Genomic DNA, 25,155 nt, shown 5'->3' on the forward strand with positions numbered 1-25,155 from the left:
ATGAGAAGCTATGGGCCTGTCTTCGAAGAGCAGCCACACAATGTCCTTTTTCCAGAACGGTCAACAGAGGAGCAAATTTTGTTGGTGTGTCGAGCACGAGCGACTCCGCCTGCAAATTATAGGTGATGTCACTTCCAGCAGCTGCTTTGTTTAATGGAAAGAATAATTGCAAAGTCAGAGGGCATATTTTGTGTCAAATGGCACTATGTATCTTTGCCTAGGCTGCTAATAATGTGGACAAAGGCAAACATTTCATATTCCATTCAATTAAATGAAGAACTGAATATATCGGTAAAGCATACAGTTAATTCTTTTTAGTTCATACCCAGGGGGATTTAATTACATTTAACATATAAGTAGTGCAAGTTTGTTCATTCCTCTGTAGAAGTAAACCAAATGTAGATTAATTGTGCTCACTTCCAAGTAACTGAATCTGATGCTGCCTCTTATTTTAATTTGGCCCTGGCTTACTTTTTTTAAAATATATTTTTGCTTAAGAACGTTCATTATAATACTAAAAACTAATTTAATTTTTTTTGTATATCCAGTAAATTGCCCTTTTTCTCTTGGTTTGTCATTTGTATTTTTTGTACCTTGTCAGAGAAATCTCTTTTAAAGGACACTATGTTCGCAAACCTCATTTTCAAATCACTATCAGAAATTGCCTGTTAAGTATTAGAAATCATCCGTGTTGACTTCTCATCATGTTTTGCAAAAGTATCACCTTTTGAACGAATATGTTTAATTTTATTTTTATACAGTATACATAATATAGTGTATGTAATAATCATAAAGCATTTTAAGCATATGGATGATTTACCAAGGTCTGCAAACACACTATTTGAAATGATGGTTTTCTGATCTGTGTGTGTGTGTGTATGTGTGCGTGCATGCACATATGCATGCCCACAGACACACACACACACACACACACACACACACACAAAATGTGTCTATATATATAAGCTAACAACCAACTTCCCTTTCTGGACATCCTAATCTACAAAAAACCCAATGGCTCCCTAGGACACAGCATCTACCGGAAGAAAACACACACCAACTGCTACTTAAACACACAATCCCATCACCACCCTGCACAGATCAACTCTGTATCCAAGACCCTCATCTCCAGAACCAAACGCCTAGCTGACAAAGACCACCTGAAAACTGAATTGCACACTCTCACAAACGTATTAATCTCCAACGGATTCCAAAGAAAAACAATTACCAACCTAATCCAAAGGGAGACTCCCCCCCAAAACTGAGAGACAGAACAGGACAACGGCATCACCCTCCTCCCTTACATCAAAGGCACCACAGATAAAATCAGCAAAATTCTCCACAAACACAATATCAAGACAGCCTTCAACACTGACCAAAAAATAGCCAACATCTTAAGAAACCCCAAAGACGAGATCCATCTAAAAAACCAAGGAGTCTATGAAATACCATGCAAAATTTGCCCAGCCACATACATTGGACAAACTAATAGGAGAATAAATATGCATCGCAGAACACAAGAATGCAGTCAGAAAAAAAGAAAAAAACTTCCCCCTTTTCCAGCACCTTAAAGCAACAGGACATGAAACTGATTTTGAAGGAACCAAATTACTCTTCAAAACTGACCACTTCAACAAGAGAATAATTATGGAAGCTCTCAAAATAGAGAAACACCCCCACAACATGAATAAACGTGATGATACCTCCCACCTACCAGACATCTGGAAACTAGCCCTAATCAATAAATGAGTCCCAGCCACAAAAACCAACACAGGACCCAGAACAACACAGGACACAATCACCAATCACCCTCATCAAATATCAATTCCATCAACCAATCAAGATGTGACAACACAGTCAACCAATCTGTTTAAAGCAACAAAGCCAACATTCTACACACCCCTACCTATATTTGTAGAAAAACGGCAGCTCCGATCATGCTTTGCTCACACAAGCATGAAGCCAAAGGCACCAGCCTGAAGATGACAAGTGTGACCTCGTCGAAACGTTGCCAAGATACTGTCAATCTTACATGGGAAAAGACCTGAATACGCCAAGAACGGCATGTTTGTGTGTGTGTGTGTGTGTGTGTGTGTGTGTGTGTGTGTGTAGTCATAGATTTTCACGGGTGTAGGTATGCTGGTCTTATTGTATTTGGGTCTTTTCCCGTGTAAGATTGAGATTGTCTTGATAATGTTTCGATGAGGTCTCACTCACCATCTTCAGGCTGGGTTTTGGGTTTAAAGTGTGGTCGGAGCTGCCGTCTTTCTATAAATCTTGGTGGGGGTGTGTGGAGTGCTGGCTTTGTTTCAGTAAGGGGTCTGGGTGGTGGGTGGGGCTCGTTTGTTGACTAGGGCTGGTTTCCAGATGTCTGGTAGGTAGGAGGTATCATCACGGTTATTCATGTTGTGGGGGTGTTTATCTATTTCGATAGCTTCCATAATTTTATTCTCTTGTTGAAGTGGTCAGTTTTGAAGAGTAATTTGGTTGTGTGTGTGTGTGTGCGTGCACGCATGTGCACGCGCACACACACACACACACACACATATACATACATACATACATACATACATACATACATACATACATACATACATACATACATATGGTCTTGTTATATTCCTGTGTAAGATTGAGATTGTCCTGGCAGCATTTCGGTGAGGTCTCATTCGCCATCTTCAGGCTGCTGTTTTCAGCTTCGTGTTTGTGTGAGTAAAGCGTGGTCGGAGCTGCCGTCTTTCTATAAATCTTGGTGTGTGTGTGTGGAGTGCTTCCTTTGTTTCAGTAAGTGGATTGATTGGCTGTATGGTAGTATCATGATTAGTAAATTTGTGCTGATTGGTTCTGGCTGTGTGTCCATTGTTGTTTTGGGTTGTAATGGCCTGGGTGGTGGGTGGGACTCATTTGTTGACTAGGGCTGGTTTCTATACATACATACATACATACATACATACATACATACATACATACATACAGTGATCTTTTGAATGAATATGTGCTTGTATGTATATGTATGTATATGTATGTGTACACACACACACACACAGACACACACATTTATTGCTCAAGTTTTGCTCACCAATTTCAAGTCTGAGCAGCTTCCATAAGATTACAACAAACAAGGAAAGAACCAACACCAATACCCAAATCAGTAGAAAGCAGAAAAACCTAGGTAGCAGAAAAAAATTGGAACCAGTGTGAATTTTCAGATATTCTAGCTTTGCTATTTATGAACAATGATGGATCCCAATCCCAATCTTGGTGCCAAATATGCTTCTGGTTATGCTTAAATAATATTTAAGCACTGAGTTGGCGGTCTTTCATATTAAGAAAGTACAAACATAACTTGTCCAGTGTTTGACTGGGGTTTGATAGAAATAGACAAACAATATTTCCCATTCAACAACTATCTAACAATAGGCTCTATTGACCATTCAGGATAGTGCTAACATGCAGCTGTGAGTCTTCTACTGTGTTCCCACTCCATCCCAATATTATTGTTTTTGGCAGGTGGAAGATGAATGGAACAGAGATCAAAATAGAGCCAGATTCACGATACAGGTTAAATGGTGGCAACTTGGTAATAAGAAATCCAGTGAAAGCTAAAGATGCTGGGTCCTACCAGTGCATAGCATCCAACTCTATGGGCAAAGTAATAAGTAGAGAAGCTTCTGTTCACTTCAGCTGTAAGTAATTTGTCCCATTTTGAATACATTCTCTGTACAAGAAGGACAGCAGTGTCAAGAACTCTGCCACTTTATTTTACAGTTCCTCTTACAACTATGATATTAAATTTTTAGTCAAGATGCTGGAGACCTCACCTATTTTAAAGAATATGTAGATGTAAATAAATCTCTTTTGGGGTACAAGATTCTGAATACCAATGTAAAAATGTTGGGGGACTAGGAGACTACATGATGGCAGTTGCTGCCTTTTGCTATAATCAGGGTAAATACCAGTAGTAGTTAGATGTAAGGACTGTCTTCTTCCACATTGTTTTCTTTCTTTCGTAAAATCATGAGATGACACTGTGCATGAATGCTAACTATGCATGAGTTTTCTAGCATGAGAGTAGGCCCTATTTAATGCTTATCTTTGCTGCCTAGTATTTCTGATCCAAAACGTTTTCAGATTAAACTAATTTACTGAAAGCTCAAGAAGAGTTGCAAAATTATTAATCATATCACAAATTTTCCAACTCCAGCTTACTCATTTACTTTTCTCCGCATGGAAAGCTTGCTGCTGTTTTTTATATTTTACTGCTCAACATTGGGATTATATTTGTATTGATTACAAACAAACAGATGCAACTCGTTTTAAAGAGCTGCTTAGAATTGGAATTACTAATAAGTAAAAAAGATAGAAAGCATTGACTTCTCTAATCCAAAATAGCAGACTCTCTAAGGACTGCTCTTGAAGACATCTGCTGTTGCTTCCACAATTTCCTTTTGATAGGATGGGAACATGATTATCTGTAGCAAGCAATATTTCTCCTAAGAACCAATTTGTAAAAAGTGCTAGCCATCCTAACTCACATCTGAAACGCTGGGCTGTTTGTATGTCTTAGATCTGCAGGAATTCTCTACGGAAGAAAGAGATCCAGTGCGTGCTACAGAGGGCTGGGGGGTGATGTTGACCTGCAGCCCACCACCACACTATCCAGGTGAGGAAACAGCAATGCATTAGAAGTGAGACTTTCACTTAAAGTGAACAAAGCATTCATACTTGAGGAATGATATATCAGAAATTGGTGTTAGACCATAACATTTGACCTGCTAGAATATTAATATTTGGTTGCTGTTATTCATTTGCTGTTGTTTTTATTGACAGTATTGTTGCTTCTTATTGAATGATAATAAAGTCTAAAAAATAAACAATTGTTTTTATTTATTTAAAACCTACTTTGCAATTATACACCAGCAACATTTTATACTTATTCTTTAGAATTTGTTCATGTTTCAGAATAATTTGGGCCTAATTAGCAGTGTAGAGCAGTGTTGCCAAATATTAATAGAAGTTTTATTTATTTTTTTATTTTATTTATTTCATCAAGCATGTATTAGATAACATATATAAATATAAACATGATTTTGGACACATGAAATGGATACAAATAAAAAGAAATATTAGGACAGGGATGGTATGCACATTGGTGCGCTTATACATGCCTCTTACAGACTTCTTAGGAATGGGGTGAGGTCGACAGTAGACAGTCTAAGGTGAAAGTTTTGGGGGTTTGGGGAAGAAACCACAGAGTCAGGTAGTGCATTCCAGGCGCTGACCACTCTGTTGTTGAAGTCATATTTTCGACAGTCAAGTTTGGAGTGGTTTACCTTAAGCTTGTATCTATTGTGTGCTCTTCTATTGTTGTGGTTGAAGCTGAAGTAGTCACTGACAGGAAAGGCATTGTAGCGGATAATTTTATGTACTACGCTTAGGTGAGACCAAAGATGCTGTAGTTCTAAGTTGTCTAAACCCCAAATTTCAAATCTGGTGGCATAAGGTATTTTGTTGCGAGCAGAGGAGAGGAGGACTCTTCTCGTGAAATATCTCTGGACTCACTCAATTGTATTAATGTCCGATATGCAGTGCAGGTTCCAGACAGATGAGCTGTATTCGAGAATTGGTCTAGCAAATGTTTTGTATGCTCTACTTAGCAGTATAATATTACCAGAGAAGAAACTATGCAAGATTAAGTTAACAACTATTAATGCCTTTTTGACAATGTTATTACAGTTGGCTCTGGCACTTAGATCATTAATATGAGTACTCCATCCTTGTAGTTAAAGTCTAAGTTGCTACACTTTCTGTTAAGTACAGATAATTACAGTGAGAAAGGCTTTGAGAAGTTACAAAATTTTCAAATTATTACAGACCTCATCCCCATAGTTCCTAGTTCTTCAGTGAAGTCTGAAATTCTTCCTGAAAAACAGGAATTGGATGCTAATTGCTGCTGCAAGTTTCATATCAAAACTTAGAGTTTTGGTATAGTTAGAAATTGTATTTATTATTGCCAGTGACGTGCAGTCACTAGAGGCAGGGGAGGCGGGGCCTCACCAGTCTCAGGAAGAAAAGGAAAGAATTTTTTTAAATAATTAAAAAGGCCAGGGTAGTTGCTCCCAGACTCCAAGTCACAGTGACTCTGAGTCTGCTTAGTGCTAACTGTAGGAGGAGGCTAGAGAACTATGGGCCTCCTTTGCATAAGGAATTTTTCGCCTTTTAAGAGTTAACCAAGGGTTAAAAAGCGAAAAATTCCTTATGCAAATGAGGCAGGTGATTCTCCCGCCTCCTCCTGCAGAGGGCACTTTGTTTAGAGGCTATTTTAAAACATTTTAGCAGAGTCATCCACATGGTGACTCTTGCAGCAACTATCCTAGCCTGCCTGGCCCTGGCTAGACCAAATCTTGCATTTTTGATGCAGCTGGAAGGTATTTGGGTCAGAGGGAGGGGGCAGGGTGGAGGAATTCAATTTATTTGTAATGTAAGTAATTGTAGTTTGTTTTTATTGTGTGTGTGTGTGTGTGTGTGTTGTGCATGGGCTGGCACATCTATTTTTATTTTTCATTTTTTTTCTTTTTTCATTTTTCATTTTTTATTTTTTTATTTTTTATTTTATTTTTTTATTTTTTAAAGCCATGCCGCCTCGCCGCGCCATACAGCGAAACATGTCCTGGTTTGTGGCTGGGCGGCATGCACTTTAAAGTGCAAGCGTGCCACCCGGCCACAAACCAGGACATGTTTCGCTGAATGGCGGCCAAGCCAGCTGGCACTCTAAAGTGCCAGCATGCCTTCCGGGCTGGCCATTCAGCGGGACATGCTGAATGGCTGGCCCGGAAGGCATGCTGGCACTTTAGAGTGCCGGCTGGCTCGGCCGCCATTCAGTGCTCGCACCCAGCGCTCGCACGCCCACCAGATGGCGCCGGGGAGAGAGGAACCATGGGGGTCCTGCCGCTGATGGTATGGGCGAGGGTTGGCTGGCTGGGGGTGGGGGTGGCTGCTGCCGAGGCCTCTAGCCTTGCAATCCTGGGCGGGGAAGGCGAAGGTTCGCTCCGGAGCTGCGGAAGACCGTTGCACCGGGAGGCCTCCGCATTTGGATCATCCCCGAACCCAAAGGAGCCTGGGTGGGTTGCGTTGCATTGCATTGCATCACTTGCATTGCACAGCATAGCATCGAGTTGCGCATTTTGCTCGCCTTTCCAGCGCAGGGGTGCAGGCCAGGGAAGACGGGGTTTGGGGGCATGGAGGAAGAAGGGGCGATCTCCCCCTCCATCCTTCTGTCCCGCTGCAGAGCTGCTCCCGGGGGAATGTGAGACGGGCGAGTGCGCTGATCCCCTTTTGCAAGACCAGCCCTCCATCTTCTTGTCCCATTGGGAAGAGGGGGTGGGAGACAAGAAGGGGGCAGGCTGGCCTTGCCACTTGCATTTCCCCTATTCCCCCCCTCCCAATATAGGTGCAGAGAAAGAGCCAGGCTTCAGAAAGGAAAGGATATTTTTAATAATTTTGTTTTTCTGAATATGATTTCCCATTGAGGAAAAGGGGAGTTTTAATTCCCCACCAGTAAAAAAAAAGGTTAGTCTTTGAAGGGCCCCTGTGTGACTTCTGCCTCTGTGTGTGTGTGTGTGTGTGTCTGTGTGTGTGTGACATCAGTGCCTCACCAGCCATAAACCTCACAGCACGTCACTGATTATTGCTATTTAGTAAGACAAATCTATGTGTGAATATTTCTCTGACTGTCCTTTTGAATAGTAAGATACTTTATTGCATTTCATGAAAAGAGATTGCAGTAAATATTTCCAACAAGAAATAAAGGAGTTTCTAATTTAATATATTGGATTCAGCTCTTTTTAAACAATGTTGTGGAACAATTATACATCCTCTCTAAAAGGACAAATATGCTCATTTCATTCTTCATAAGACACAAATATATATCACTGATATATACCAGGCATTGAGATAGATAGAGAGACAGATAAAGAGGCAGACAGATAGATGGATAGGCAGACGGATGCAGAATAAATTCATAGCAATTTGATTTAGTAGTAGGACTGTCTAGAAAATAATTGGCTGGGGTCAAGCTTCTACTGTAACTATCATATGATATAAACAAGCATTTCCCCCTTCCCTTCTGTTTCTTTTTCTCTCTATTTATGTATATACAGGACTTGAATATCGCTGGTTTGTGAATGAATTCCCAAACTTCATTCCAGCAGATGGCAGGCACTTTGTCTCTCAGACAACCGGAAACCTTTACATTGCTAAGACTGAGTCTTCTGATCATGGCAGCTACTCCTGTTTCGCTACCGGCCATATTGGCTCTGTTAAAAGGAATGTTTTTAGCACGTCTTCTCAACTCATTCTTGTGAGAGAAGGTCAGCATTTAAAGGCTCTTACTGTATCTGTTTGTCTCTCTGTCTAAAATGGATATCCACTAAGCAAATACTCTTCAGGGGTTTATAAGGCGGTTTTTCTCTAACTGTGTGTATCTCTAAAGTTATTATTATTGTACAAAGTATGTCCCACTTAATCAAATATAAGCTTACTTGTTGGGCACACCAAAAAGCTTAATTAAATCCTTGGTACCTTTCAATAAGGCTGGCAAAGCTTGCTTTAGAAATTTTAGAGAGTTTGTGCTTACACAGTGTAGATAATGTTGAACTAGAATGCCAGGGTTGGTTCAGCTGAAAGTAGATTGCTATATTGTGAGCAACTTGATATTACAGCTGAATCAAGACTTTTTGGTTGAAAAATTTACAAGAAGAGGGGGTCTTGGACCATATGGTAGCTCCAGTAACATATTGAGTCTGCTGTAACAGTCATTCAAAGTTTTGCAGTTATTGTACTTTTTTGAGTTGGAAGTTGAAGATGAATTAGCAATTAAAGAGAAAGAGCAAACTGAATATTATATGATTTGGGAAGTATTTTACCAATGGTTGGACAATAAAAAAGGAGTTTGGAAATGAAGAAGGCTAATAAATAAGTAGAAAAAATATTAAGATAGAGATATAAATAAAATGAAAAGTGTTAGTATGTGTATGATGAGAATAATGATGTTTAATGTTATGGTATCATCACTAGAAGATATTAAGAAGAAAAATGGAGAGTTTTGTAATGTTAAATGTTTAATATATTATAATATTAAGCTTAAGGTAATAATGTTAATATGAATGTGAAAGATGTGGCAAATGAGGAAAATGTGCACAGAAATGTTTGCACCTAGACGACACACTGCATAAGGAAAGATGGAATGTTTTTTTTTTGTAATTGGAAAAAAAAATTGTTTCTAAGAAAAAAATAATTGTAAAACTTTGAATTAATCTCTGCTTTATAGTGACCTCTTTTTCATGACTAACATCTTTGCAGTCACCTCTCTTTCTCTCCTCAGATACCAGACCTCATGCCCCAATCATTAAAGCCAAGTTTCCTTTTGATACCTATGCTCTGACTGGACAAATGGTGGCTTTGGAGTGTTTTGCCTTTGGGAAGTGAGTAGCTGTATCAGTGCATTTAATTCCATGTTGTTGACAACATAAAAATTGCCAACTCTCGTTGTCACTGGTTACATATCATGGTGCTTATTTAAAAGAAAGTATAGTTTTATGGAAGGGAAGTATGAGCAGAGTTAATGAAGAGTTTTGTGCTCTGTTTGCCTACTTAATGAACTAGGGTTTTAATAATTTGAATACTATTTGCTCTCTATTTTTATCATTTGACTAAAACAATAAATAAATGTCAACTGGATTGAATTAGAGCTCACAAAGGTTTGTTTTAGTCTGTTAATGGTACTCATTTGGCCCTGCACTGGGTGATGTAATAAGGATGTTTTGAAGCAAGTACAAAATCCACACAAACAAGAGGTGGGATAACAGAAGATGTGACAATTTGCCTGCCAGTCTGCTGTATATTTTTATATATTAGTAAGAGAAAGAATGAACATTGAGAAGGTTAAAAGTTGGTCATGCAGTGGTTTGGAATATGCTTCAGAAAGTACATGGACACTTACATATCATGTTTCCTCGAAAATAAGACAGGGTCTTATTTTCTTTTGACCCCTGAAATAAGCGCTTGGCCTTATTTATGGGGAGGTCTTATTATTTTTGAGGTGCAAGAGGCAGCAAGCATGGTCACCTCATGGCTGCTGCTGTGTTGTTTCAGGGAGGGTTTATTTTCGGAGGAGGGCTTATTTTAGCACATGCGCTCAAACTCCCGATTGGGCTTCTTATATGGGAGCTCTTATTTTCAGGGAAACAGGGTAGTACTGTTAGCAATTCCTTAAACCAGCTTTCTATTTTTCTAGCATCCTGTGATTTCCCTCTGTACAGTAACCGCATCTCTACGACACACACAGGATAGCCCTATATAAAAGTAATGTACAAAATGCTACACATAACAAGGAAAGGGTAAAGTACCCATGTGCCACATGTTGCATTGCCCCTGATGCTTGAGAGGAAGGAACCCTGCTTGAGTACCCTTTGACAGATGTTTCTTTCACAATCTAGCCCTGTCCCTCAAATAAAATGGCGAAAGGTGGATGGTAGCCAGTCCTCCAGATGGATCTCAACTGAACCTGTCCTGCAGTTTCAAGAGGCTGGCTTTGATGATGAAGGCACTTATGAGTGTGAAGCTGAAAATGGCCAAGGAAAAGACACTTTCAAGGGCCGCCTCATTATCCAAGGTAAAGAATCCGAGCAGATTCATTTACAAGTCACAGCTTTTAGTTTGTTATAGTTTTTGAATTTATTGGAGCTGCCTTATATTTATTTATTAAAACATTTATAAGATCCATATTTGTTTACCTTTAACAAAAACTGCATCATTAAATAGGGAAAAAACATTTCCTGGCTTGTTTCAGATCGACTTTACTTAATGGAATGACAGTATGCCTGTGAACATAATCTGAGTTTTGGAATGTACTCTCAATCCAAGAAATGAATTGAGCAAACAATCCATCTGATTTTCACATTAGTGAAGATCCCCCCCCCATTTTATTTCATTAGTAAAACTAACATTTTATTGTTGTGATAACACCTAAGCTGTTTGCTTGGTAAGTGAATCAAGGAGATGAAACTATCCTTTCTTAGTGGAGAGACACATGCTTATGCACAGGTGCTGTCATTCGGGTTTTTAGAAATGAAAGTTACAACAAGGGAGTTGTAGAAAATCTTCACTAGATGATGATGATGATGATGATCATCATCATCATCATCATAATCATCATCATCATCATCTTGTACTGCTTGAAATGCATGAAATCCACTCCTTTTTTTACTCTTTTTTTTTTTTTAGCTCAGCCAGAATGGCTAAAAGTCATCACAGACAAAGAAGCTGATATTGGATCAAATATCCACTGGAGCTGTGCTGCAGCTGGCAAACCAAGGCCTACATTAAGGTGGCTACGGAATGGGCAACCATTAACTTCCCAGGTACATATGACAAATGAACAAGTTCTATCTGTATGATTGACCTTGGTGTCAACATCCTGAAGACTATGTAACATGTAATTTTACGTTACATATGAAAACTATTTAATACATGGGTGCCTTAGATTTTTTTCTTCCATTGAACAAAACCCAGGAGTATTTTTTTTTACCTGTACAAGTAGTCCTCATATAGTGACTACTATTGGGACCAACAAGTTGGTTACTAAGTGGAAAATCACATGACTGTGACTGTGCTTACAATTTTATTTCAACTTTCCTCTTCAGTGATGTAGTGGCGTTGCTTATGTTTAATATGATGCAAAAGTCTTTTCTTCTGTAGTTACTTGGTTTAATTATAACTTTAGAGTATTTAAAATGGTTTTGCATTTAATTGTTTCTTTTTATTCCTTCGAAATAAGGAATTTCAAGTTCAACTCCTTACTTGGATAACTTTTTTTTTTTAAAGAAGGAATTATTTCCCTTTTAAACGTTAGTTTCAGGTTTATATTAGAATACTGGGATTTCTTTACATTTCTGAAATGTGACTTTGCTAATGGGTTACAGTGGAGATAAGAAATGCATATTTGAATGAAATAAGTTGCTATTTAAAATTCTATTTTCCAGCTTGTCTTTTTTAAAGGTGAAAAAGTCTTTGTCACATTAAAGTGAGGTATTCTTTTAGTCCATTTATATTAGGATATTGAGGATATTTATATGGGATTTTTTTGTACTTAAGTTGAGGTATGGAATTTTGAGTTTGTATATGTCCATTAATGTTAAAATCTTAGATATTTGTTTGGATCTTTTGCTGATAACTGGATTGAAGAATGACATTACTTATTTGATTTGCTCATTATTAACAGATGGCTGATGGGATTAAAATGTTTTATATTTATTACCTAAAATAAAGTAAAGAGATTCTGAAATTGTTTTTCATTGCCATGATGAGGGTGCGAAATTGCTTTTTGGGGAACTAGGGATAATTTTATATATTTTTTCATATTTTTCTTGCAATTTTTCTATTTTTCTTATAATTTGCATTCTTTTATTGTTCTATACAAAAATTAATAACATTATTTTTGATAATAATGTTATTTTTGACATTTCCTTGTCTACACAGAATCGCATTGAAGTGAATGGTGGAAATTTAAAGATATCAAAGTTAACAGTGGAAGACTCAGGGATGTACCAGTGTATAGGAGAGAACAAACATGGCAAAATCTATGCAAGTGCAGAATTGTATGTCCAAGGTAATTTCTTGCTTTCCCAGAATTAAATGAGAATTGCTTATCAATAAGGTCGGGAAATTAATTTTCCCAGCCCTAATAAGTTGTCCTGAATTGAACATGGTATTGTTTTGTTTTGCTGGTTTCGGGTGTGGCTAGAAGGATTGAAATGGCACACCCCACCCAGACAAGTTGGCACCCTCTAGATAAGATAAAGAAATACAGAAATAGTCAGCTACCTCCCTCGGAGGTTCTCCAAGAACATTGGGTGTCTCACCTCAGGTGTTTCCTGAGGAACTTTCCATGACCTTGAAGGCGTGCAGAGGCAATAGTGACATCAGCACATATGCTTCCTCAAGACCTGTCAATAGAAACATTAGATTCCTGGTCAACAGTGTGGTTTTGTGATAGTGTGGTTTTGAAAACTGCAGGTTGCTTAAAAAGCTGGATAGAGTAGTGGCTTGGCACTTAGCCTAAATTGCTTAACAGATGCTGTAGATTTTTATATAGAAAAGCATGTTTAAAAATCACTTGCAAAAGGCAGAAATTTTGGGAAGAATTGGGCAGCTTTTCAGGATCTTCATGCTAACCAGATTGATTTTTACACTATTATAATATTTACAATTATTCAATTAACCGTAGGCAATGCATTTAAAGTGGTTGTTCTTGCATGGTACATTAGGTCATCTTAATACAAATTATTTTTAATGACCAAGAAACAATTGCTTTGTAAAAGCTCATTAATTGTATTTTCTCTTTAGCCTTTGCTCCAGATTTTCGACTAAACCCTGTTAGACAATTGATACCAGCAGCTCGAGGTGGAGAAATTATTATTCACTGTCAGCCCAGAGCTGCCCCAAAGGCTCTAATACTTTGGACCAAAGGCACTGAACTGCTGAGAAACAGTTCCAGGTAAGAGAAACCCATTTCTATTTTTAGCTTAGTGTCAATAGCTTTATAAATATTCTAGTTAGTGCAAGCTCTATTAGTTAGTCTAAATGTGGGACTGATTTTAATGCAGGTTTGGTCTGATCCCATCCATGCTTCCTTGAAATTGTCTTCTGTTAGCCTTACTTCCAGTTAAGGATGATTGTTCAAAGACATATAATCTGTTGTGGCTTTGCTTGAAGCCCATTAATTGTTTTGAATGTGCAGTGATGTCCAGATTTTCATTTATAATATAATAGAATATAGAGTTGATCTGAGTATAGAATAGAACAGAAAATAGAATAAAACTGAACAGAATAGAGAATAAAAAATAGAGAATAGAATAGAATATAAGATAGAATATTGAAGGGGTTTTTTTTGGTTAGCTATGCCAGACCATTTGAACTGACTGAGTGCACATCTTTTTGTGACAGAGATAAAGACATAAAGAGATAGAGCGAGAGAGACACACAGAGAGAGAAGAAAGAGAAAGAGATAGAGACAGAGAGACAAGAAGAGAAAGAATATGTAAAGTCAGCTTTGTGGTTGGGTGGACTTGAATGTCCTGAGTCTTAATATAGCACTGTAACTGAAATGTACACTGGTTCTACCCTTTCAGATCACTTCAAAGTAAGCCAGTGAGCAGAGGGTATTTTACAGGATTTAATTTAATTGGCCTTCCATCAGCTATCCTCTTTACTTTTTTTTGTCTCCTAAAAATGACACCCTAACTATAGTATTGCAGTCTTACTGATGAGAAGATGCAAGCCACCAGTAACACCATCCATTTCATCAAAGTTCTATTTTATATGGAATATTGTTCTTGACACCTTCCTTCCTTATTCTACGGGACAAAACTCATCTGTGTCTTGATGCTTTGCCTCCAGTTCTTTAACCCAGGCTCCTGTGACTGTCATATCTATGTGTTTACTGTTGCAGCATAACTATTACTCCAGATGGCACCCTGATCATTCGAAATATTAGCAAGCCCGATGAAGGGAAATACACTTGCTTTGCTGAGAATTTCATGGGCAAAGCAAACAGCACAGGAATTCTGTCAGTCCGTGGTAAGGATACATGTTTTATTTCTATGGGGACAAATACAACAACAATGGAAAAGGTAGTAGTACATTTTGTCAATAAAAATTCTCCTCTGGAAGAAAACATGTCATTAATTTACTATCCACACTGTCCTGTGGAATCTAAAAGACCTTCCAGGAATCATGGGATTTTTAAAATTCATTTTCCCCTCTAAGAGTAGAAGGAGATATCAGAAACCTCAGCTCCCATGCATGTTCCCAAGGTTTTTTTTAAATCTTCATATACATACAAATGGCTTTCCATTGGGAATTATCATTTTGCTTACCTTTTTGCAGATGCTACTAAAATCACTCTTGCACCATCCAGTGCTGACATCAACTTAGGTGAAGATATTACCCTCCAGTGCCATGCCGCCCATGACCCAACAATGGACCTCACTTTTACTTGGTCCCTGGATGACATTTTAATTGACCTCAGCAAGTCTGAAGGCCATTACAAACGAGCTAGTAGAGTGAGTACTTTATGCTACTTCCCCTGCTTCCCCCAGAAAATAAATTGTAAGGTATGATGGTCTTAAGTCTTTTTGCCAAAGATATGTCTATTTACAAGGTAATGCACTCTTTTTAAAACATCCTTTTAAATGTATGCATTGCAAACTTTTTTTATTCTAACACAGTTGCTAATGGTTTGCTTCTCCCATGGACAGAAAGAGAATATTGGAGATCTTGTGGTCTTGAATGCTCAACTGAAACATGCTGGCCGATATACTTGCACAGCCCAGACAGTGGTGGACAGTGCCTCTGAATCAGCTATGCTAGTTGTAAGAGGTATTTTTTTTTCTTGATTCCTTTTTCTTGAAATAACGGTTTCCCTTTTTAATTGCTTCTGTTTTGTCTACCTGAGAGATAGCTGACTTCTGTGATTTGAAATTGCCTCTTATTTCTGTGTTCATCAATACAAGAGATAGAAGTATATTTTGTTGCATGTATACAAATTCACCCAAGATAATATAAATTAGTAATAAAGGCTTCAGTCTTATGAGCACACCAGCACAGCACTTGAAGTAAACATAGTCATTTAAATGTGCATTGCACTCGAAAGTAAAATAAGAGGCATGTGGAGATTCTTTCTTACAATGTGAATAATAAGTTTTGAAATAGTTTTGCTCTACCTCAAATTTGTGAAGCACTGGTAAATAAAATGTACATGGAACTCAGGGGTGGGTTTCAACCGGTTCGCGGCGGTCCCCGCGATCCGGTTGGTCGCCGAACCCGGAAGTAAGTAACTTCCGGGAACGGCGAAGCCCCCCCCCCCGTGTCCACGCGCCCGCGCGCGCCCGCACCTGCTCCTTACCCGGTTTTGCCGAATTCTGCGCTTCCACGCATGCGCAGGACGCATACAGCGCCTGCACGATCCTCCAGGAGCAGCTGGAGCATCGCACAGACGCTAGTACGCATGCGCGTGGCACACGCATGCACACACATGCCGCGCGCATGCGCGAGGACGCCGCCGGCCTCGTTCCAACCGAACCAGTTGGAACGGGGCGAGAAACCCACCCCTGATGGAACTGGTGTACTAATGTTGGGCTTTTTATTGAGTTTAAGTTTATAAGATTGTTTGGCTATTACTGAGTATTTATTTTGCTTTTTGGATACTTTGTACTGTGTTTGTGATAACTGTCCTTCGTCTATTGGGAGGACATTGATGGATTGTGACAACCTATGTCCTCTTTTTTCCTGTTAAAACCATATTCTCTGTGCTTATAACTTAAATCTATGATATATCTTCCTGCTTTTTTATTTCATACATTTAGTGTATGCAGAGAATTGCAATATACTCATTTTTTCCTGTACTATAACTTAGGCTGTTTTTTGGAGGGCATTACATTGTGTAGCAAATCAAAGGTGCCTGCCATGTTACCCATTCCAGTTCAGTTTCATGCTTCTTTCTTGCTATCAGTTTCCATATTTTGGTGTTTACTTTCTCTTTTCTCTTTTATTTTTAGCTTGTTTTTATCCTTGTTTCAATGGCTGTAGTTTACATTGTTACATGCTCTGGTTTTAAGATTTATTCCTATTTTTGGTGGGTATGGTTGATGTTCGGTTTGTATTTGTTTAGTCTAAGGCAGGGGTCGCCAACCTTGGCAGCTTTAAGCCTGGCAAATTCTGCCAAGGTTGGAGACCCCTGGTCAAAGGCCTACACTAAATATATAATCCGTCATACTCCTTATCCATAGGTGCTATTTTCCATCTGATTATTTATTTTTCTATGAAATCTGCACCTAACTACTGTGGCCAAAGTAAAACATGTATTGTGTTATCTCTTTTTTTTGTTGCAGCTTTGAAAATTGTATGTTAAAGGGCAATTTGAACATTATCATTTGAATTCAGAGTAGGACTGCCATTATGGCAGGGAAAGACAATGCAATAGAGATCTTCCCATTTGGTCCTTCCTCCAGCAAGCCTATGCATCTCTTGAGCCAGACTTTTTAAATGCAATTTCTGTTGTTTCTTTTTCGTAGGTCCTCCAGGCCCTCCTGGGGGATTGGTGGTGAGAGACATCAAGGACACCACAGTACAGCTAAGTTGGAGTCAAGGTTCTGCTAACCACAGCCCCATAGCTAAATATGTCATCCAGGCCCGCACCCCACTCTTTCCACAATGGAAGCAAATGCGTACTAGTAAGTTTCTTGAGGGCAGTTGCTTGCACTAAGTAGGTTTCAGTATAAAGATAACCTTTTCTCCCTTTTAGAGCTGGTTGTTCTATTTATTCTGTTTTTGTGCTTTTGGGTTATAGATCCCATAAATATCGAAGGCAATGCGGAAACAGCCCAAGTTGTCAACCTTATACCATGGATGGATTATGAATTCCGTGTCCAGGCTAGCAACATCCTTGGTAGTGGAGAGCCCAGTGGGCCATCTACTAAAATTCGAACCAAAGAAGCTGGTGCGTATATATAAAACATAAAATAATGAAATGTGGGATCAGCTGCATAATGTTATTAGCATTCTCATAGCAAGGTAATGGCCAAGATGCATTATCTTCTTCTTTCTTGGGTTCGGCAGCCAGCCAGTTAAGGTTTATTATCATAATTTGTATTGTTTTCATACTTTCTGGGGTTTAAAATTCTCTTTTTGAAAAATGCATATTAGTTTTAAAAAAATTATTGTATGGTATTTTAGCTTCCTTGCCTAGATCTTTAAAAGAGTGGTTCACAAATTGTGACTCCACAACAGTTTAAAATTATGAATCACACTTTGTGTGATCCCACTCGTTAAATAATTATTGCATTAAGCTTAAGAAAGTTGAGAAATCTAAGCTCAAATGCCATGCCTTGGGTGTCATTAAAAGGAGGGGACCTTCATCTAAATTGCTCATGAGCCCCAGAAGTTCCCAATCTGTAGTTTGAGAATCTCTTCTTTAAATATTCAAAAATAATAATCATGTTAAACAAGTCATAAAGCAGAAGAGCAGTCAATCTAAATCTCATTTATTTTATTTTATTTTATTTTATCTTTCACTTGGTAGAGTGAAAGGAAGAGGAAATGGTTCGGTAATAGAACAGATATTTTGAATATAGAAAGTTCCAACCACAGATCTGAACAATTGAAATGCTTTCTAAAATCATGACTATCAATTACCAATCAGCATTTACAGTATTGAGCTACAACGTACAACATGATACCGAACAAGTGAACATAGTGCAGATCAGCTGTTTATATTGCTATCTTTATTAAATTATCTTTATTAAATTATGGGGTATTTTCACTGATATTTGGCTTTCCCCCCTTAATTCAACTTGTATACTGTCTTCTTTACTGGGAACACAACAGCCCCTACTGTTGCACCATCAGGACTTAGTGGAGGAGGAGGAGCACCAGGAGAACTCATTATCAATTGGACAGTAAGTTGGCCACATAAGTATACATTTTCATAATTAATGTAGTACACTTTCTGTTTAACAGGAATGTTTAGGAACATGGAAGTAAAGCAGCTATTCAAAATACATGAATATTGTGAATATTACCTGGTATTACATTTCCTGTATTTTCTTGTGTAGTCATGGAGAAATCATTTTTTGTGTGCCAACATTTTCTTTATAAATGTTGCATGAATAACTATATAAAAATGCAAACATTGTTTAATGGACATTAAATATTACCTTAAAGCTACTGGGCACAATAGGCTTTCACCCACCTGTAACATTTTATAGAAATTGGATTAAAATACATAGATGCATTAAATTCCATTAAAATGTAGGATGTGGCAGATCAAACTGGATAAGAGAACATGCTAAAATTGTCTTGGTGAATTCCAAATTGAGTGTGAGGCAACAATGTGAAGGAGCTGCAATATAATGACAATGTCAGTACTGTACCTAGAGAATAATTCCTATGGGAGGTGGGAGGTCTAGAAACATGAAATATAAATAAATAAAATAATTCCTCCCTGACTGACATTGGTGAGACCATACTAAAAATATGGGGTCCAGTTTTGAACATCAAATTTTAGAGAGGACAAAGATAAACATGTCAAGAAGACAAAAGCCCAGTTTATTAAGGGTCTGGAAGAATGCCCCCAGTTATTTGAGGCATGACTTGAAGTACTGAATATACTTAACAAGGAAAAGGGAAGACCGGAAGGACACATGATAGCAGTCTTCAAGAATCTGAAAAGTGTCATGAAAGGACAGAGCAAAATTTTTCAGAGCTGTTCCAAAAGACTGGACAAGAAAAAAGAAGTATTTAAATTACAAGAAAATAATTAGATGTTCTGACCCCCTCCTCCATCCAGTAACAAATGCCGAGACAAGCTTAACTGGAATTTCACAGCACTTTAATTAACAGGAAACATAAACTTCGGTGGCTGAAAGCCCAAGCATAAACAAACAGATAAGAACCTTGGCAGCAACTCAGACTCCGACATAGACAGATAACAGCTTCTCCAGTGTTATGAATGAAGTTGAATGCTGCAAATCAGACTCCTCCCCGAGTCCCTCCTTAAATACAAACTTGAGAGGAGCCTAATTACAACCAGCTGAGTCCAATTATCTTTTGTAACTGTGTAGCTGTTTTCGCTGTCGATCTGCCCAGCGTTGCCTGGCATCCAGGACCACCTCCCTTGTCTCCCGTCACTACTCCAAGGCCTGACATCATGAGCACACTCCCTTCGACTCTCACCGCTGCTCCATGCCTCAGGCGCCTCCTGGTGGCCAACCAGACTCTCTGCGTCCTGCTCGGAATCGGAACCCTGTCTAGGGTCCTCCACCTCTTCCAGAGCTGACTCATAAGACCCCTCGTTGTCGGAGTCTGTTTGCAGCTCCAACGGCTCCTGCTGGACCACAACAGTTAGATATTTTTAAAAACAAATTCTCAGTATAGAGAGCGATTCAACAGTGGAATAGATTATCTCAGAAAATAGTACAGTGGAGTCTATCTAGATTGAGAGAGATATGTTGAGAATATTGTAGAGGTGAATTCTTATAATGAGCAGAGGAATAGATATGTACAATATATGCTGTATATACATGAAACATACTGTTACTGGGAACAGATTTTTACCTGGTATGGGTTGGTTTTTTGTTTTGCTTTTTGTTTTGCTAATTTGGATGTTTTGTATTATTATTGCATACATTAACCTGTAATATAATAGCATTATAAAATCTTAACTGCATAAGTATTTTTCAGTATTTCTGTTTTGATCACTGATTGTTAAACTACCCTCTCCTTTTTTCATGTCACAACTTTCATCTCAGCCGATGCAACGAGAATACCAAAATGGAGATGATTTTGGATATAGGCTTTATTTCCGGAAAGAAGATACCCAGTCCTGGAAGATTGCAACTGTGCCTCATGCAGAATCCGTACATTATGTTTTCCGCAATGAGAGCATTGCTCCCTATACACCATTTGAAGTGAAGATCAAGGCCTTCAATAGGAAGGGAGAGGGCCCAGAAAGCCTAGTATCTATTGTGCATTCTGCAGAAGAAGGTAAGCTGGGATTAAAAAGATTTTAAAAGATCTGTAGCAGAAGTTCTTGATTTCAAGATATACCACTATCTGACAGTTTCCTACACACAGTCTGGGAAAGTATATGAATTTCCTCTAATAGTTATAAAAGTAAAATTCGAAGTAATAATATATAGTCAGCTATCATTTTTTTCCTATAGATTCTAGCTTAGAATCAGTTTAATTTTCTTTTATTTCTCCTAAAAGCACATTAATGAAGTTAATCAGTAGCATTTTTGATAAGATGTCTACTGCTTGGTCTTTTACATTTTGGTCCAGAGTGCTGATCTTGCTTCTGATCTTCATCTTTAAAGCTGGATTAGATGTGCCCTACATGTGAAGGAATTTTTCCTACTGAATTATTTTACTTTGACAGAACCAAGAGTGGCTCCCTCTAACGTTACAGTCAAGGCAGTAATGGCCACAGAAATGGATGTTTCCTGGAATTCTGTGGAACATCATGATATGAACGGAGTCCTCTTGGGTTATGAGGTAAGAGATGGGACTGAAACTAGAACAAGGTAGAACCTTGTAAAATATTACCTATAAGAATAAGAACCAGATTATTTGCTTTGAAGTCTCAACTTATGTTGAAGCCACTTCACTAAATCATCAAATTGTCTTATAAAATAACACAGGCTGTTCTTATGGAATGGTAACATGGGCTATTCAGTTTATATTTATGTAATGGTAAATCAACAGAATTTATTCAATGCCTAAGAAGCCTGGATTGTTGCTTAGGATCAACTGAACCTTCCTCTGTACAGAAATGTATGTTACTATCTTCAGATCCGATACTGGAAACATGGTGACAAAGAAGAAGCTGCTGACAGAGTAAGAACAGCAGGTCTTGTCAACTTGGCACATGTGACTGACCTCCATCCCAATACAAATTACCATGTGTCAGTCAGAGCATACAATGGGGCAGGAACTGGGCCAGCAAGCTCCCCCACGAGTTTCTGGACAAAAAAGCCACGTAAGTGAACATTTGAATAAATAGCAATTATTCCTCTGTTTTTCATGTACTTTGCCTGCATGTAATATTCATGGGTATTATTTTCTATACCTATCATTTTGCAGTGGAGATCTGTTTTTTATATATATTATTTCTCTGTTGTTTCATCTTAGTGGGGCTATTTTTGAGTGCCTCTTAGAGCATGCAAACAATATCAGGGTCCTTCCCTTGTAAATGTAAAACAAGGGAGCATTTGGAACCAGAAACACATGGCAAGAATATCTCCAGGAAAGGATGTCAAGATGAAGATGAATCTGTTCAAAGAGAGGGTAATGCATGCCAGGCAGAAATGTCAAAATCACTATTTATGCAGCCATTGTTTTTATTGGCTCTATAGGAAATATGGCATTTTGCCTTCTGAGAAAAGATGGATAAAATAGAATGTGTGGGCAGCCCAAGCCCACTGCAGTTTGCCCACCATGTTTTTTGCAGTTTACAAAAATCTCAGTAAATATCTGGGATTTAGACTTTTTGACATTTCCAAAGGAAAAGGACATGGTATAGCAGTGGCTGTTTTTAGTGTGAAAGATCACAATTTACAGATAAAGGTAAAGGTTCCACTCGCACATATGTGCTAGTTGTTCCTGATTCTAAGGGGTGGTGCTCATCTCCATTTCTAAGCTGAAGAGCCAGCATTGCCCAAAGACGTCTCTGGGGTCATGTGGCCAACATGACTAAATGCCGAAGGTGCACGGAACACTGTTACCTTCCCACCAAAGGTGGTTCCTATTTTTCTACTTGCATTTTTACATGCTTTTGGACAGCTAGGTTGGCAGAAACTGGGACAAGTAATGGGAGCTCACTCAGTTAGGCAGCACTAGGGATTCGAACCACCAAACTATTGACCTTTCTGATCGACAAGCTCAGAGTCTTAGCCACTGAGCCATTCTCATTTGTGAAGTATCTAGGAATAAATACAATACAATGGAGATGTTTAAATTCTTCCATTTTTCAAATGAACCAGGAAAAGAAACTTGGTGCATCTATGAGTCACTAAAATAAAACATTAATAGCTTTTAGAGAGATGAAGAGGTTGGCTGTGGTATTCAGGCTACAGTTTGCCTTCTGTTCACTTTCTTTAAATATCTACTTTTTACATTTTCTAGCACCAAAAATGCTGCCTAGCAACATTACCTGGACATTTTCCAGCTCCAGCGTAAGCATTAAGTGGGATCCTGTGATTGCCAAAGCAGATGAATCTGTTGTCACTGGTTACAAGGTATTTATAATCTGTAGCATTTTCCCCATGAGTGAGTGATTCTTAATTTTTAAAGAGCAGTATAACATATCAGTGCACATGGCATTACAAACAGTTCATGGAATGGCGGGATTACTGCATTAATCACTGAAAATCAGGTCCTGCAACCAAAGTCTTGGTTCTGTGTTTGTTGGCAGTTCCTTAGAATGTGTTTTCAACCTGCAGGCTATTGTCTGTAGACCTAAGGTTATATATTGTAAGTCCTCTTAAATTTGCATAGGTTGAAGATGGGTATATTTCATTGAAGAATATGTGCAGATTTTCTGGATAGTAAAGAAGGAAGGGAAGAAATTGAAAACATAGGAGAGACCAACAATAAACTCAAAAGTGCTTTCATCCACAGATGCTGTATCATCCTGATATACACTCAGCTCCTGTTCTATACATAGCCAATAATAATTGGATTGAGATCCCAATCCAAGAAGATTCAACTCATGCATTGGTGCAAATTAGGACAACAGGCCCAGGTGGAGATGGTGATCCAGCAGATGTACACATTCTGAGGAACAGTGGTGCGTTTGCCCTTTCCTGAATACAATTTTGCATTTTATTCATTTATTTAGAACATTTGTGTACTCCTTTCAGAAAAGAAACAAAATCTTGAACTGCTTGCATTATTTTGTTTTTCCAGTAGAGACAGCAATTCACCAGATCTCTAAAAACTCAAATTGTTGTCTTCCAGGGCAAGCACATTCATATTCCCCTTCTTGATTCTATTTTCCTTAATTTCCTACCTGGTGTGATATTAGGAAAACTAAGAATAAATGGTTTAGAAAAAAAATAACATTTCAGGAGTGACCAATCCCAGTTTTATTCCCTTCTATATTAAAGAATCAATAATAGCACAATTTTCAAACTTTCATTTCTGGACATAGTCCAATTTACTGTCCATGACTGCATCTCAAAAGTATCATGGTTGGTAGAAAAAGTGTTGAAATTATTATACATTCAGGGATATTAGATAATGAAACCATCTCATGAGCATCTGGTTATGTATCAAGAATTTAGAATTTATTGTTCCTTGGAACTAAATAATGGTAGGGTTGATGTTTCTCTCTCTTTAGATTAAAATTTAAGATGGAAAAGAATTATGGGGTTGTAGTTTTCAGCTAATATTTGAGATAAATATAACTAGCTTATGAATTTAATACATCTACCAGAAAATGTAAAATATGAATTCAATAACACATTTGATAAATCTCCTGTTTGTTAGAAAAGGGGATAGTTGGTTTTTTTGAAAGAAGAAATAAATCTGCACAACTATTATTATTTTTTTGCAGGCACAAGTATGATGGTGGACAATTCTTCAGGTCACCCAGTGCTTCATACAATGGTTGCGCTAACTCATGCATTAATAATGTTTGCCCTGATTGGCTCCTCAGAGCTCTGATATTAACCACTAAAGTGGAAAGTTATTACATAAAATTTTTCATAATCTAGCAAATCCACAGTTCACCATTTGGACTACAAATTTCTACCACAACTATCTAATTATAGACAGTACTTAGTGGAAAAGAACTTGAGAAGAAAATATACTTTTTTCTTTCTTTTTTAAAGAATGTATAACATTTCATACAAGACCTACATCTTTGATCAATCAGATTTTTTAAAACTGACAAAACAAGAGCTGATTTCTGGAAACTGGATGTGTCTTTCATATTACTGTATTCAGTAGATTTTTCTGCCTTACAAAGCCATGTGCAAAAGTAATGACACTTAAAACTTGATCTTTTTTTTAAAGTACAAGAAACAAAGGACAAATGAGAATAAATGCATATCTTCCAAGAGAAGATGTCTCAAAGGATGAGCATGTTCTGTATCATTCCCAACTGCAGCCAGTATCGTGCCAAGGAATCCAGTATTTCATGTTCAAATGGAACTTATTGAGGGGCAATATTGTCTCAATAAACTTTTTTCAAGGCATCTGGCTGGAGGAGACAAGCCAATAGAAACTGTCAGATATCTCACACTGCACAGACTTTTGATGAACAAAAAAATGTTAAATCTAGTTTGCTGAAAGTGGGATATTGATGGCTCGCTGGTGAAACCAAAAAGTAATAATAATTTGCCTTGTACTTTGGCTTTTAGTTTGCATTTCCTGTGATCATTCATCTGTGATTCTTGAAGAGGTACATTATTTATGCGTTCAGACTCAAAAACAGTTCATTGGTTATTGCATTTTCTTATGGTTTCTCAATAGTGGGAGTTTTATGGCAGTAAGGAACGCTTTGGAAATGGATCATAAAGACATTTGAACAAGGAA

General features: G+C 38.1%; 1 protein-coding gene across 1 annotated transcript; it reads left to right on the forward strand.

Moving 5' to 3' along the window:
- Positions 1-24,390, forward strand: CNTN2 (contactin 2). Its single transcript, XM_032218398.1, has 21 exons — positions 1-122; positions 3,511-3,686; positions 4,568-4,663; positions 8,160-8,369; positions 9,383-9,482; positions 10,497-10,672; positions 11,284-11,420; positions 12,538-12,667; positions 13,405-13,555; positions 14,510-14,637; positions 14,947-15,122; positions 15,318-15,438; positions 17,133-17,291; positions 17,408-17,557; positions 18,445-18,515; positions 20,367-20,601; positions 20,996-21,111; positions 21,409-21,595; positions 22,741-22,853; positions 23,236-23,404; positions 24,173-24,390. Exons 1-21 carry the CDS (start codon positions 1-3, stop codon positions 24,280-24,282), a joined length of 3,033 nt encoding a protein of 1,010 aa, XP_032074289.1. The 3' UTR covers positions 24,283-24,390.
- Positions 24,391-25,155: the final 765 nt, after the last annotated feature.

Source organism: Thamnophis elegans, chromosome 5 (assembly GCF_009769535.1).
Source record: "Thamnophis elegans isolate rThaEle1 chromosome 5, rThaEle1.pri, whole genome shotgun sequence".
NCBI lineage: Eukaryota > Metazoa > Chordata > Lepidosauria > Squamata > Colubridae > Thamnophis > Thamnophis elegans.